The 14,835-nt window shown below is 43.1% G+C and overlaps 1 protein-coding gene across 11 annotated transcripts in view; it reads right to left on the bottom strand.

The window, feature by feature from the left end:
* Positions 1-14,835, bottom strand: part of PRRC2C (proline rich coiled-coil 2C) — a 118,213-nt gene that overhangs the window by 7,238 nt on the left and 96,140 nt on the right. For all 11 annotated transcript variants that reach the window (XM_067532533.1, XM_067532540.1, XM_067532535.1 and 8 more), the window contains 2 exons: positions 13,678-13,896; positions 2,757-2,860 (listed from right to left, as the gene is read on the bottom strand). In XM_067532533.1, coding sequence (XP_067388634.1) covers positions 2,757-2,860; positions 13,678-13,896 — 323 coding nt within the window. The remainder of the gene's footprint in view (positions 1-2,756; positions 2,861-13,677; positions 13,897-14,835) is intronic.

Here is a 14,835-nt window from a genome sequence, read left to right as displayed (position 1 = left end):
CTGTCTAACGACACCTGTTACAAAATTTTCAGTCCAATCACCATTGTGGAAAGCAGCTACTCACAAATTTAGCTGGCTTACTCTGCATATCTGGGAATACTGTATATCTAGTATTTTCTCCTTTGTATAAAGCAACCAGTTTCTACCTCGCTGAAAAAAACCTTAAGCCGAGCAGGGGAACTGAAAAACCCTTAAGAATCTCTCCCCCATCCCTCTCAGAATGGCTTTTTAATAATATGTCCTGAAACCTCTCTATCAAAAACTGAAACTCTCCAGTAAAAATCAGAAATGTCAAAATTAAAGTTGCAATTTAAGCCTTCAACACTGAACTTTTTAATTTAGTGAGCACATGCTCCTAAACAGAGTACTACATACGTTTCCCTCTAGACTTTTAGGATACACAATTACTGATTTAACAGTTCATGTGTAAGTATAAAAGAACGAAACATTACTAATATAATGCTCAACATGTATACTCCTAAGTTCGTAGGAAAAAATGATGGTAGTACTCTATTTAATACAATATAATTGAAGACCCTCTTAAATGCACACACACAAGGGGGAAGCGGAAGTGTATGCATATGCAGTTAGCTTTGGCATTTCCCAACTGAGTATGTAACTATGCAAAAATATACATACATGTATAGTTCCAATCCTATAGTCTTGATGCAGTCAAAACTCCCAAACCTCTCAAGGGGAGTTTTATCTGCTTCAGAACGGCAGGGCGTGCCACGTGAGTAAGGATAGACAATTACAAAGATATAGGCAATGAGTCAGTACTGTCATCACAATTTCTTTATTTCTGAATAAAAAACAAATTACCTTAAGTCTTACACATAAAAAACCAAGAAAAAGCAGAAATGTTTTTCACACAAAACCCTAAAACATTCCCTCTTACTGGGGCCATATAACCGACTCTGTACATAGGCATCTTAACACAACTATTGTATCTAACAGAACATTAAGCTACAGTGACTGAAACCAGGCAGGGATTTGGAAGTGAAGAAGAGAATGTGTAAGGAAGGTTAAGCCCACTAAATTTCAGCTATCTTTGATGTCAACAAGCACTGTACCAACATGTACTGATGCATTCAGAACCTCTATAGCCACATTATACAAACAAAAATACTCTGGGATAATTTGAGACTATTAAAAAAAATCCAAGTAGTCAGATATTAAGGGCATCGTGGGACAACGTGGTCCCATTCAGAACCACACAGACCTATGCCCTTACAGGTCAGATGCTCACCAGTGACCTAGATGCCAGCACGTGCCTAGAGTCAACACTAGTGACATTAGGTTATGTGAATGCTTGGGACTAAGATGTACTTATTTCCAGGACACAATCAGAACATGTCAATATAAAAATGCTTCACCAATCTACATAACATTAGGGATCCACCTGAGCTTCTACATTGTACTCAGGGTGAAACACACAGTCAAGTCAAATGGAACAGCTCATAGAAATATAACCTCATGTTAAAATAAAGCTCACAAAACACTGAGGTGTGATACAGGTGAGATGTCCACACTGTGCAAAAATAAATCTGAACTATGATTTGTGGTTTTCATATACAATGTATGTTTACATTCCTCTGAAACCTTCAGAATTCTCTAGCTCTACTTCTGCATCTATTTTTTTTTAAAAACACTTTTTAGTGCCTGCAAGTCATTGCCACCGCAGAACTTCTGAAAATACACTTGTCTCCTTACTCCAGATGCAGTCAGTCTGGGTTACAATACAACCTATTTCAGAGTCAGTAACTGAAAAAAACCCAAAAAAGCCTTTCCAGAACCAAAATCTCCTCTTTTTCTGGAAGTGTAATGGCGAGGTGTAGTCTGAAGTCACGCAATCTTCATCCCCCGTTTGCTGAAGGAGCCCAAAATCCTACTGGCTCTTATGAATGTCCAAATTTTCACATACCAGAAGATTAGTATAAAATAAAGAGGGCCCTCTCCTTTAGCTACTTTTGAAATCTCTGGCCTGATGTAATCACAATTAGTGTAGGATTTCTTAAATTCAATTGTTCAGATAGCCAATAAAAAAATCCCACAAAGTACTTTCTTCAGATTTTTCATTAACTCCTAGTAGCCAGAGATGGTTACAGTATGTCCGGTTTTCTAGCATTTTCTACACTATTAAAGGCTTATCAGTCAAGTTGCACTGTGAGCATGCCACAAAGAAAATTGTGTTATCAGCAACATAAAACTCAACTTTATTAATTTTCCTGCATAATCTGCTTCACTTTTTCCTACATCAGCCAAATAAACCTGCAAGCTAGTCTATGTACTAATTTCACAGTTTAAGAACAGTTTGTAAATCCTGCACTGAGGCTTAAGACTCCATCAGAGTTGCTGTCACTATATGTTTGTTTTCTAAGGCATGGGGTTTTAAGAAGGTCTTTAGTTTGTGCATTGCCTAGGTAATGAGGACAATCTTCAGTGAAGGTAACAAAGTTCTACCTTAAACTGAACAGCTTCTAAAACCTATCCCTGTGCCACCCCGAAGCATGTTTCTTTTCACCACTGCACTCCCAGGGATCACTTCTAAAAGAAGTGTTCAGTTCCATTTCAATTTCATTCACAAATTTGAAAAATAAATATTGATGATTGTGTAAGTATTCATAGCCTTCCCTCTTCCCCACCAGCCTTAACATACATCTCGTTCAAAGAATTGCATAAGCAAACAGCTAGTTACAATATTTAATACAGAACTGATTTTATATGGAATTCTGAGCTTAAAAAGGCTCATTTACCGGAAAGGACTGGAGGTGGGAGTGGTGCTTCTACCAGTAACTGGAGGAGTTCCTGGCTTAACATCAATGCCGCTTCCAAAGGCCTTAAGGTCCATTTCTGACATCTGGAGAAAAATTATTAACAGCAGTTTAGCCATATTATTTCCAAAAGGGCAAAGTTAAATTGCTTTGCAAGTACCCTGTACTTGTGGTTTAACCCAAATGCATCACTTGTAAGGAAAACCACAAATGGCCCATTCTATCAAGGCTGCTATTACAGAGGAAGTAAAAACCAGCTTGCAAAACTAGCTGCTTGTAACATAAGAACATCCAAACACCTTGCTGTCCTTCCCTCAATGCAATTACTTTATTACTCAGCCTGTGCAGTAACTATAGTTTGAGATGTGTCCTCCTATCAAAGTAAGCCTGTAGCCCTTCAAGTAAGCGTGTGCCCTGTGTGTCTGATTGGAGACTTTCATTAGCAGCATCCATTCAGCTTGAGGATACCAGTAGCACATGTACAAGCCCTGCACCAAGGCTGTATCAGGCTGCATGGGTGAACCGCCTTCAGTGCCTTTTCCACTGCTGAGTCTCGGAAGGAAACTCCAAAACCGAGGGGAAGTAGGATGGGTAGTGGAGCACCCGTAGGGGGACACACCTCAAAGAACTGCAATTACTGCACAGGGCAAGTAACCTCTCTCTTTGAGTAGTGTCCCTAGGAGTGCTCCACTTCAGGTGAAGCAGTATCCCCATTGGGGGAGATGGACGGACAGACTTAGAGTCGAGTCCATTACAGAAGAAATGCATTGCCAACGGCTGCATCAGATCTGGAGGCATCTACTAAAGCAGAGTGTCTGGAGAAGGAACGTACCCGAGACCATGCAGCTCTGCAGATCTAGAGCCACAGATTAGATTGTGACCTCATCAAGTGAGCTGACACACCAGCAGGGGTGGAATGTTGACTGCAGTGTAACAAGTTGTAATGTATTTAGAAATCCATTTTGAAAGCCTCAGGGTATAAATAGCAGAGCCTTTCGATAGGTCTGCAAACAAAACAAACAGTTAAGGAAGTTACTAAATGGTTTAGTTCAACATAAATAGAAGGATAACACCCTTCTGACATTGAGAGCATGGAGCAGTCTCCACTTTGGACTTGTGAGGTTTCGGAAAGAACACTGGCAGGTAATTGATCTTATTCAGATGAAGCTCAAGACACTTCAGGAAGAAACCTTACCCTTGCAGAAATTGTGAAAGGAAGGTCTGCCATTAAGGCCCCAATCTCTCTGACTCCACAGGCTGAGGGAATAGCCACTAGGGAAGGCTATTTTCATAGATAAATTCGATAAGGAGAAGGTTGAAATCAACGTAAAGGGAGGCTTCATAAGACTTAAGAACCAGATGTAAAGGTTCCAAATAGAAGTAGAGACTTTCACCGGTGGAAAGAGATTTCCAAGGCCTTTCATGAACCTTGCAGTTGTAGGGTGAGCGAACAGGGAGAATCCCTCAATAGTGGCATGAAAGGCTGTTAAGGGCAGCCAGACGAACTTTGAGAGAACTAAGTTACAGCCCTGTTTTCTTTGGATGCAACAAGTATTCCAGAACAAGTGAAAGTGGGGCAGATTGTGGGACTGTTTGCTGGAGTTCACACCAGTGACTAAATCGTCTCCATTTGTGATGGTAAGTATTTCTGGTACAATTTTTTCTACTATTTAATATGTACTGTACCTCTGCAAAAAAGGACAACTCTAGCTGCATGAACCATCAAGGAGCCATGCCTTGAGGTGGAGAATGCTCTCATGGGATAGCAGTCACTGGCATCCTGAGAAAGGAGCTGAGGTGATATTGGGAGGTTTACTGTTGTACAAAGAGCTAGGTGAAACAGGTAAGGAAACCATGCTTGCCTTGACCACATTGGGGCTATCAGAATGACTTTGGTCCTCTTCTGTCTGATTTTGTTCACCACTGAGGATCAAATGTATCCCCCAGGGGACTGGAACCTAAACTCCCCCTTGAACAAAACAGGTGGCCTTTTCTTTCTGTAGCTGTTGCAAAAAGGTCCATTTCTGGAAATCCCCAAATCAAAAAAATGCCAACCAGGTCCTGGAGATTAAGCTCCCATTCGTAGTCTTGGGAAAAATACCTGCTGAGAACATCAGCCAACATTTTGTCTGCACAGAAGATATGCGGCTGAGATTCCTATGTAATGTTTTAGGTACCAGTTCCATAACTTTATTGCTTCAGCACAGAAGGGGATCTCAACTTCTCCCTGCCAATTGATCTAGAACATGCAGGCCATGTTGTCCATCACGGCCCTGATGGATCTGTCTGATGAGAGGCAGAAAATGAAGGCACATACTCTGACTGCTTTAAGCTCCAGCAGGTTGATATGAAGGGTGGTTTCCTGGGTGACCATTTGTGCCCTGTACTGTGAGGGCATCCAGGTGTGCCCCTGATTCTAACAGAGATGTATCCGTGCTTATGGTTACTGTTGGCATCAGTTGAAGAAAAGGAACCCCTGCCCCTACATTGCGATGAATGTTCCACCAGTCTAGAGAATGCTTCCCATGCCGGAAAACTGACACCTGCTTGTCCAGCCTGTTTGTTTGGTGAGCAAACTGATCCGAGACACCCCCGCAACAGCAAAGGCATAACCTTGTGTGTTCTGTCACAAAGGTGCAAGCTGCTATGTGACCAAGGAATTGAAGACAGTTTCAAACTGTAGCCTGGGGGCTCCCTGCAATAACTGTATATGATCGAGGTCTATAAAATCATGACTGGCGTGGAGAAAGTAAATGAGGAAGTGTTATTTGCTCCTTCTCATAACACAAAAACTAGGAGTCACCAAACGAAATTAATAGACAGCAGGTTTAAAACGAACAAAAGGAAGTATTTCTGCACAGTCAACCTGTGGAGCTCCTTGCCAGAGGATGTTGTGAAGGCCAAGACTATAACAGGGTTCAAAAAAGAACTAGATAAATTCCTGGAGGATAGGTCCCATCAATGGCTATTAGCCAGGATAGGCAGGGATTGCTCTTTGCCAGAGGCTGGGAATAGAGATGGATCACTTGATGATTACCTGTTCTATTCATTCCCTCTGAAGCACCTGGCATTGGCCACTGTTGGAAGACAGAATACTGGGCTAGCTGGACCACTGGTCTGACCCATTATGGCCATTTTTATGTTCTTAACTCTGACAAAGTTTGATAATGTCACAAACCTGTCCATGGGAAGGGAGGCTCTGGCCGCTAAAGAATCTGGGGATGCCCCTAAAAATTCTATGTTCTAAACAGGAGTCAGTGTAGTTTTTTCTGCATTCAATTGCAGACCCAAGTCTAAGAACAGGAAAAGCATTTTTGCTGTGGCAGAAGGCACTTCCTGGTATGACTGACCCTTGAGCAGCCAGTAATCGAGGTATGGGATTACCTGACGATGTGGGCAAGCAGCCATCACCGACAGACCTTTGAAAACACTCAGAGCCAAGGAGGGATTGAACAGAACACCCAATACTGAAAATGATCCTGGCCTACAACAAAATGCATGAACCTTCAGTGAGATGAGTGCATCGCTCTATGGAAGTATGCGTCTTGAAGGTCATGGACTGAAAACCAATCCTCTGAATTTACAGAAGAAATTATAGCTGCCCGAGTCACCTTACTGAACTTTTGAGTTCATGAGTTGGTTTAGAAGTCTTAGATCTAGGATTGGTCTTCACACTCCATTTTTCTTTGGTACAAGGAAATACTTGAAATAGAAGCCTCTCTTTCGTGCTGAGCAGGAACAGGTTTTATTGCTCCTAAATGAAGAGAAGAGTTTATTTCCTGTCTGAACAGGAACTCACGGGTGGGGTCCATGAAGAGGGAGGGAGAAGGGGAATGAGGCTAGAGTAAGGTAAAATGGATGGCGTAGCACAATGACATTATTTCCATCACCCATTTGTCTGAGATGACAGACTCCCATACTTGTTAGAAATGAGAGAGCTGGTCTCCAAATAGAGGGAGGTGGGCAAAAAATTGAAACGGGCAAGCTAACAGAAGTGGGGGTTCTAACCTTCAACTACCCCCCCCCCCCCACTGACGTTTTGATGATGCGCAGACATCAGATAGGCTACATAGTCTATTTCTTTAGAAAAAGTCTTTTTCTAGGAGGTTCATCAGTTGCTGAAACTCAGAGAATTGCATTGGACAGGATCTTTCAGCCATTTATGATCTGCTAATCTTCCTTTTGTTTGCAGGTGTGTAGATACCAAATGAGTATGATGTGGCCCCAGAATCCATAAGGGTATGCAATGATTCACTGGTATTTTCTGCAAACAGCCTGAGTTTATCAAATGAAGGTCCTCTATTGTATTCTGAACTTCTCTGGGGAAGCCAGATAGCTGTAACCAGGAAGCCCTGAGCATCACCACTGCCGTAGAGACCGAGTGGGCCACAGTACCTGGGACATCCAGAGCTGCCTGAAGAGATGTTCAGAACAGTAATTGTTCCTCAGCCACTGTGGCCTGAAATCGGTCCTTTTGGTCTGGCGGAAGTTCAACAAACAATCCAAACTTTGTATAGTTTATGAGCTGTACTTTTCTATCAGCACCTGATAATGTGTGATAAAAAGACACTATAGGGCTGCTGATGAATAGAATTTTCTTTCCAGCAGGTCTAGGTGTTTCTGGTCTCAATCGTACGGGGTGGATTAATAATGATGTTGCTTGCCCTGTTCATTAACTGCATCAACCAGAGAGATTTAGGTGGAGTGTAGGAGAATAAGAACTCAAGTCCTTAGTGGGCATGTAATTTTATTTTAATGGCCCTCTTACGTATGGGCATTAACTGTAGCCAGGGTTTGCCAAATGGTTTCCACAGGTTCCAGGAGAGCCTCGTTGATAGGAAGGGCAATTCTGGATGGTGTCACAGAGTATTTAAAAGCTTGTGCTGGGATTCCATGACCTCTTCAAAAGGTATCTGTAGGGTTTTTGCCACCCACCTAATGAGACCCTGGAACTGCTGAAAGTCATCAGTCATAGATGGAGCAAGAGGCACTGCTGCTTCCTCTGGTGAAGAGGACAAAATACTAGTTTGAGGAGGGGCTTCTTCATCTGCCTTAGTTTCTTGGGCTTCAAAAGTTCTCCTGTTGCTGGGAGGAGAAGCTTGAGTCTCCCTACCATCCCGAAAGGAGAGGGTTGGGGCTCTAGAAAACTGAATGCAATAAGCTGCCCATAGATCCCAAGATGGCCATTGAGGACCACAAGAAGGAAAGGGTAGCACCCAGGGTTGCTCCTATCAGGCGTGGTGAGGTCTTTGAGCATCATCACCTACACCTCCGAGAAAGGGGGTTCGAACAGAAATCGATGATTCTAAATGGAAATTTTCACCATGGTCATTGTCTTCTATTGGTGGAGCTCCAACCGAAAAGGGGGGGTTGACAGTATTGGGGATGTATAGAATGCCAAAGACCGAGTGGCTATTGGTACCAAAAGGTGCTTAGTACCCGCCAGCAATGGGGACTATGGTTCAGCAGTAACTGTTCAGTCCTTTGTGCATATAAAATCTTGTGGTGCTGAGGAATGTCGTGGCACTGTCAGATCAGTATGCTTGTCCTTGTTGGTTGGTACTGATTGCTTAGGGTGCTTCACAGACAGTGCTGATGACACTGGAGGCTTACATGGTACTGAAGAACTCGACGGGTATCGGGAGAGGAGTTAAGTCTGATGGTACTGATCCTGTGTTTGCTCTGTCCATCTCCTGTAGACTGTACCAGGGTCTTGCCAGAAACATGATCGGACTTAAGAGATGTGGGGCTTTCCTGCTTCACTGGTACCGGAGAAGCTCTTTGCCTCCACGGTACCAAGCCCGAAGGACATCATGTCTGAGGCTGTAGACCTAGTTGGGGAACAAGGTTTTTTTGAGGAGGATTCCTTGGGAGGGGAATTAGAGATCCTCCTCTTAGGATGTTCAGAGAAGGATTGAGGATTTTCTTTTTCTGAGAGAGTGCTGTGCTGAGGTCGAAGGGGTGCTTGAGGCCACCAGGGAGCAATGCACGCGCAGTGGGGAGGGGGAGTCGTCTCCTGACCTGGCTCTGAAGGGGACAAAGGAAATGTTCCATCATCGGTAATTATAGCCTGGTTTCTTGGTTCTTCTAAGTCTCAGATTTGAGGGTAAAAAACAGGGTTACTTACCAGTAACTGTTGTTCTTCGAGATGTGTTGCTCATATCCATTCCAATTAGGTGTGTGCGCGCCCCGTGCACAGATTCTCCACCCTCTTTGACCGTCTGGGTGAGGATCGGGAGCGGTGTTTCCTCCACCCACCGGGGCCACCCAGCGCGGGTTTGCCCCGAGACGCAAGTCCCTGGTCCCTCGGCCGAGGGGGGGACGGAGGTGTAGGCAAGGCCATGAGGGCCCTTGCCGCATCAAACGCCTCCGGCGTCGACGGCCCTTGTAGGGGCGCACCCCCACTCATCCGAGTCGGGGGAGGCTCCCTACGAGGAGACACCGGTGCCGGAGGAGCCTCCACGACACGTGGCTGGGGTGTCTCCTTAGGAGGAGGCAGGGAGGAGTCCGTCAACGGGATCTCTGGCCGCTTTGACTTCTTTTTAGCCGGCACCGAGATCTTCAGCGGTGCCGGTGGTGCGCTCTGCACCGAAGAGACGCTCGGTGCGGGGGACCGCGATGGCTCGGAGGCCGGGCGCAGAGCGGACTCCATCAGTAGAGCCTTCAGCCTCGCGTCCCGTTCTTTCTGGGTGCGAGGTTTGAACGATTTACAGATTCTGCACTTATCTTTCCGGTGCTGCTCCCCGAGGCAACGGAGGCAGCGGTCGTGAGGGTCGCTCACGGGAAACTGCTTAGAGCACAGAGTGCAGCTTTTGAAACCTGTGGAGCCAGGCATGACCCCACAGGGGCCCTGAAAGGGCAGATGACTACTATAGATGTTTCTTTTTGAATAACAAAAAGTACTAATTCGACTAGATTGGTAGGTAAGCTAAGGACTGCGACTTGCACTAGCAAGGGGCAGAAGTTCCAGCAACCGTCAGAGGCGGAAAGAAGGGACTGGGGACCCGCGGTGCCCTATATACCGCGACATGAGCGCGGCACTCCAGGGGGCGCCGTACCCGGTCCTGCGGGTGTGCTAAGGAAAAAGGTTCCGGGAATCTGTGCACGGGGCGCGCACACACCTAATTGGAATGCATATGAGCAATCACTCGAAGAGAGAACAAAAATTACACTTCTGAGGGATGTGCGACTCTCCCAGGCAGCAAATGCACTTCAAGTGTCCATTGCTGATCAGAATAGCCTCTCTACATGAGAGGCAACGTTTAAACCCCAGTGAACCAGGGCATGACCCCCCCGAGGATTCTCCAGAGGAAAAAACCCATTAAAAAAAACAACCAAACACGCTAACGTTACAAACTAAGAACTAACTAGCTAACTAAGCTGGGATAAACAAGCACAGCAAAAACCGAGGCAAAGACCAAGCAGACACACCAAGCTCCATCTCAGGCTTAAGGTGACTGAGAAGGAATGGAGAACGGTTTTTCCATACAGCCTGATACAGCCTCCGTATGGGGCACGAGGATATCAATGACGCCTAAGTGGGCTGAATATGTACTGTTAATGAAAATCCCCAATTGAAAGCACGTGGAGTGCATGGACACCTGAAGTGCAGCACCCATAGGGACACTACTCCAAGAACAACTTCTTATTTTAAGTTACTGCACAGGATTTCCAACTCCACAGTCCTCAGCTTTCTATGTGAGAAAAGGAACTTCCTGACCTAGCTTAAATTTTTGGCCCTCAGAATCTTAGTTGAGCATGACATTTTTTCACCTCTACTCAAAGTACCGTGCTGACCAACAGCCAGTATCCTGAACATCTATATTCCAATCAAGCCCTGAATTGTTCAGAATGAAGAGATCCATCAAATAAGCCAGTGATGGAGATAAACCAGAAAACAATGTACACCACCACAATTAAAAAGGTGGAAGAAAACAGACAACATGTCACCTCAACAGCAAAATCTCCACTCGGAGACAAGCAACAGATAAATGTGAATCTTGTGATATATCTTCACAACAGCAACACTGCAAATAGTAATTTTCCTTTTGAAGATACTATCATTATTTTATTCCTCTGGCTGGAAACAGAACAGCTTGAAGGAGATATCAGAATAAAAAAGTCAGACAATCGCCACACAGAGTACATACTGAAAAAGCCTGGTCAATGTCTAACAGCAGGGCTAGAACGACTTATTTTTGTATGCACAAATGTGAGTTAAACACACACACTAATAAATCTGTCATAGCTATTTCTCATACCCAACAAGCAAAGGACACCGTCTATGCCTCTTTCAGCTATTTAGACTCCTTTTAATAAAGGCATTTATCAGGCAGCCAGTTGCAAATCAAAACAATGGGTGAAACTTAAAGCTTTTATAGTGCTCCAAGCAAAAGTCAAAGACATTTTAATGCCAATTTTATGGAGGGTGAGCTTTATGAGGCATCACAATATATTTTTGCAATTACTTTCAAGTTGTTCTTGGAGATTACAGGTAAACTTGACTCAAATACCAAACCTCTATAATTCTATCTCACCAGGGTCCCAACTGTCAGGGAAAGGGCTCCCGGGCTGGGATTGAACAAGGTGCTCTGATTCTGAGTGATCACTGTGCCTAGACTCCGCCTAATGTCATCTACCATCACTGTCTGCAGAAGGGTTAAAAACTGTAGACTGTTAAAAAGACTGTTAAAAACTAAGTACAATTCCCCTGCATTTGCTGCAGAAATCACCCCTTGTAAATGCTCTGGCACAGAACTGTCTTTCAGAGTCTAAGATCACCGTTAAAAATGGCTATTTTTCTAGCTGTATAAAAAATAACCTCAGAAATACGAACCATAGCTCTGCCTTTCTAAGCAAAAATAGCCTTAAATTATAGCCCCATCATCATCCCTTGAGTTAACTCAAATCTAAAAATGAATTTACTATGTTAACTATTTCAGTACTGATCATTTTAGCAAAATCATCCAACTAATGTGCTTATCCTAAACTCATGAACCCACATTCCTTTCCAGATGCCAAAAGCCCAACTGTCCCCTAAACAGCTGCTAAAACATCCCACCTTTCTTCCAGCAACTTCTAAAATGCAATTATGAATTGCAATACAAAAATGTCAGACATATAATTGGGATCATCCTTATCTTCAAAATGTCTATGAGCTGCTGTTGTTTCTGGAGATACCAAATACATGGGATGTGTAGTAGCAGTATCATCGTCATAAGCTTCCCATCCCAGTGTGGATCTGTCAACTCTTTTTAAAAAACTGAATTTTATCCTCCTATTGAAAAGTGCTCAGGGTCAGGGTGTCCAAGGATCAGTGAAGGGGAAAAGGTCGCCAGCTCTTCAGGATGGACTTGGGAGGCTTCTTGAGTTGGCAGGCTAGCTGAATATTCAGTGCTTTTCAAAAACCCTTAGGTTTGGGATAGTTGGGGAAAGAGGGTTGGACACTTTGCTTTCTGCAGTTGTGAACTGAAGCCCTAAGAGGCAATGTTAACACCATGAACCCTGTCAAAGTGATTGCTATTATTCCCTTCCTTCTATAGCAGTGTTTCTCAACCAGGGGTATGTGTGCTGCTGGGGGTACACAGAGGTCTTCCAGGGTGTACATCAACTCATCTAGATATTTGCCGAGTTTTACAACAGGCTACATAAAAAGCACTAGCAAAGTCAGTACAAACTAAAATTTCATACAGACAATGACTTTATACTGCTCTATAAACTGTATGCTGAAATTTAAGTACAATATTTTATTCCAATTGATTTATTTTATAATTATATGCTAAAAATGAGCAATTTTTCAGTAATGGAGTGCTGTGACGCTTTTGTATTTTTATGTCTGATTTTATAGGCAAGTAGTTTTTAAGTGAGGTGAAACCTGGGGTATGCAAGACAAATCAGACTCCTGAAAGGGGTACAGTGGCCTGGAAAGGTTGAGAACCACTGTTCTATAGTGTGGTGAGGGAAGTACAACACACACTTACCACTCAACAGAACATAAATTTAGAAAAGATGAAGGAAATTAAGGTTGTCTCCATCTGATTTCCAGAGATGAACTCCTTCAGTGCTACCTTCTCTGTCACTCATGTTCATCTTAGAATCGCCCCTTCTTCACACAGAACTTACCCCATACCTGTAATTTTTTCTACAATATTTTACAAGATCTGTCAATCCCTCATAATCCCAACAGCCAAAACCTTAATTCATGTCCTGATCAACTACTCTCTGATTACTGCAACCCGCTCTTCTCTCGTCTCCCAATATTGACTCCACTATCCAAAAGGCAGCTAAAATTTTACTCATCCAACCTGAGGGACCCTTTTAATGGGTCTTCCCTCCCAACTGCATCAAGTTTAGCTTTGTCCTTTCCTTCAAAGCCCACGAGAACTCAATCTTACCATATATAAACTCACATCTCTTATCCCAGAGCTCCCAACCCCTCTGATCTATCAATACCAGACTCAATGCCTGTTTGTCTGTTTCTGGACATCTATGTGCCATTTTCCGTACTGCTCCCTATGTATGAAAATGCCCTCCTAATTCTGGTCTGCCAAGCCACCATCATCTTATTAAAATCCTTCTAAGATGAACTTCTTCCAAAATGCCACAAGAAGGAAGTTAATAATAATAATAATAAACCTCAGCTGAACCACCAAGACATATGAAGGCTTAAAGTGAGTAACTTTTGCCCCATCTCCACATGACCTTCCAATGGTTTGCTATCCTCCTTCTTAAAATGTAGCTTTATGCATGTTTTGACAAGATCAGCAGGAGAGAGACCTTAGTTCTTAAAAAACCGAACAAACCTGTCAACGTGCTCACAACACTGCTGGATGCTGTAAAAATAGTGTACATGAGTCAATGGAACATTTTCATTGTTGCACTGCAGGTTTAAACACGTAATTACCTTTCCAGTAGCAGCAATCATGCTGTGCTGAGTTCCTGCAGGTATCAGGCCTCTGAAAGGTTGGCTTACTTGTGCAGGCCTGCTCAGATTTTGAGCTTGAGCCTGTGGTGGGGTGTGCTGTAATGGAGGCTGTAGGGACTGCGGTAGAGCAATTAGTGGCTGCCCTGTGGATCCAAAGTTGGGCAAAGAAAGCTGAGAGCCTGGTAAAGGTACAGTCACCTGGAAACAATATGGAAATATCAGTAACATAAGTACACAATTACTTACTATATCAAGATGGCCTTATCATTAAATTATATTCAGAATGGACTGCTTAATTAGTAAAAATATCACCCAGAGGGCTGCAGGCAAATACACCTCTTAATTTGTTATGTAGAGATTTTATAATTAGTTCTCTGAATGTGTTTGGATACTTGAACTTCAGACAGTTACAAATGCATCAAGTTATAGATTGGATCCTAACTGTATCATCATTTCAACAGCACTTCATAGTAACAAAGTAAATTAAACTCAACTGATACAAGGTAGTTACAAATATGGCAATTTTCATTCAAACAACTCAAATGATCAAACTGATTTGCTAGATATCAAAGTTATACTTTACTTGGCAAACAGCTCACAGAAATGGAGTTTTAAGGTTAAAAAGAGAAATGGCGGACTGTACTATCCAATCAACTATGACATCTCTTTGTATTAACAGGGGTCATTGTAACCTGTAACCAAATGCACACACCAACCGCTGGATGAAAGTGGTAAGGACCTAAAAATGTTTGATAGCCAAGTAATTATGTTAGTTTTTATATCTCCTAATCTGTTTGTATGGTGCACAATCATGAGTCCTCCTCTCACCACACAAACCAAAAATGTTTTGAGGGCCTCAAAGAATGATACAATGTTCTATGCAGTACAGTGAGTCAAATTTAAATCAAGATTTACTGTAAGCAGCATAATGTTGGTTACAAGCAGCTATTTCACCAGGACCTCTTAAAATATTAAAAACAAAGATCCTTAATTTAGACCACCCAAGTTTGTCATTTGGAGGGGATTTTTTTTAGGATACTTCTAAACCTACCTCATGATGGATTTTGCACTGTGTTTCAAGAGGATTTAAAATATTACTCAGTTTTCGGAGGTCTCCCTCATTCATACTGTTAATGT

Source organism: Emydura macquarii, unplaced genomic scaffold, assembly GCF_026122565.2.
Source record: "Emydura macquarii macquarii isolate MOO-44397 ecotype Brisbane River unplaced genomic scaffold, CSIRO-AGI_Emac_v2 contig_3287, whole genome shotgun sequence".
In the NCBI taxonomy this organism is placed as follows: domain Eukaryota; kingdom Metazoa; phylum Chordata; order Testudines; family Chelidae; genus Emydura; species Emydura macquarii.
The sequence above is the reverse complement of the archived record's forward strand: the minus strand, read 5'-3'. Positions and strand labels throughout refer to the sequence as shown.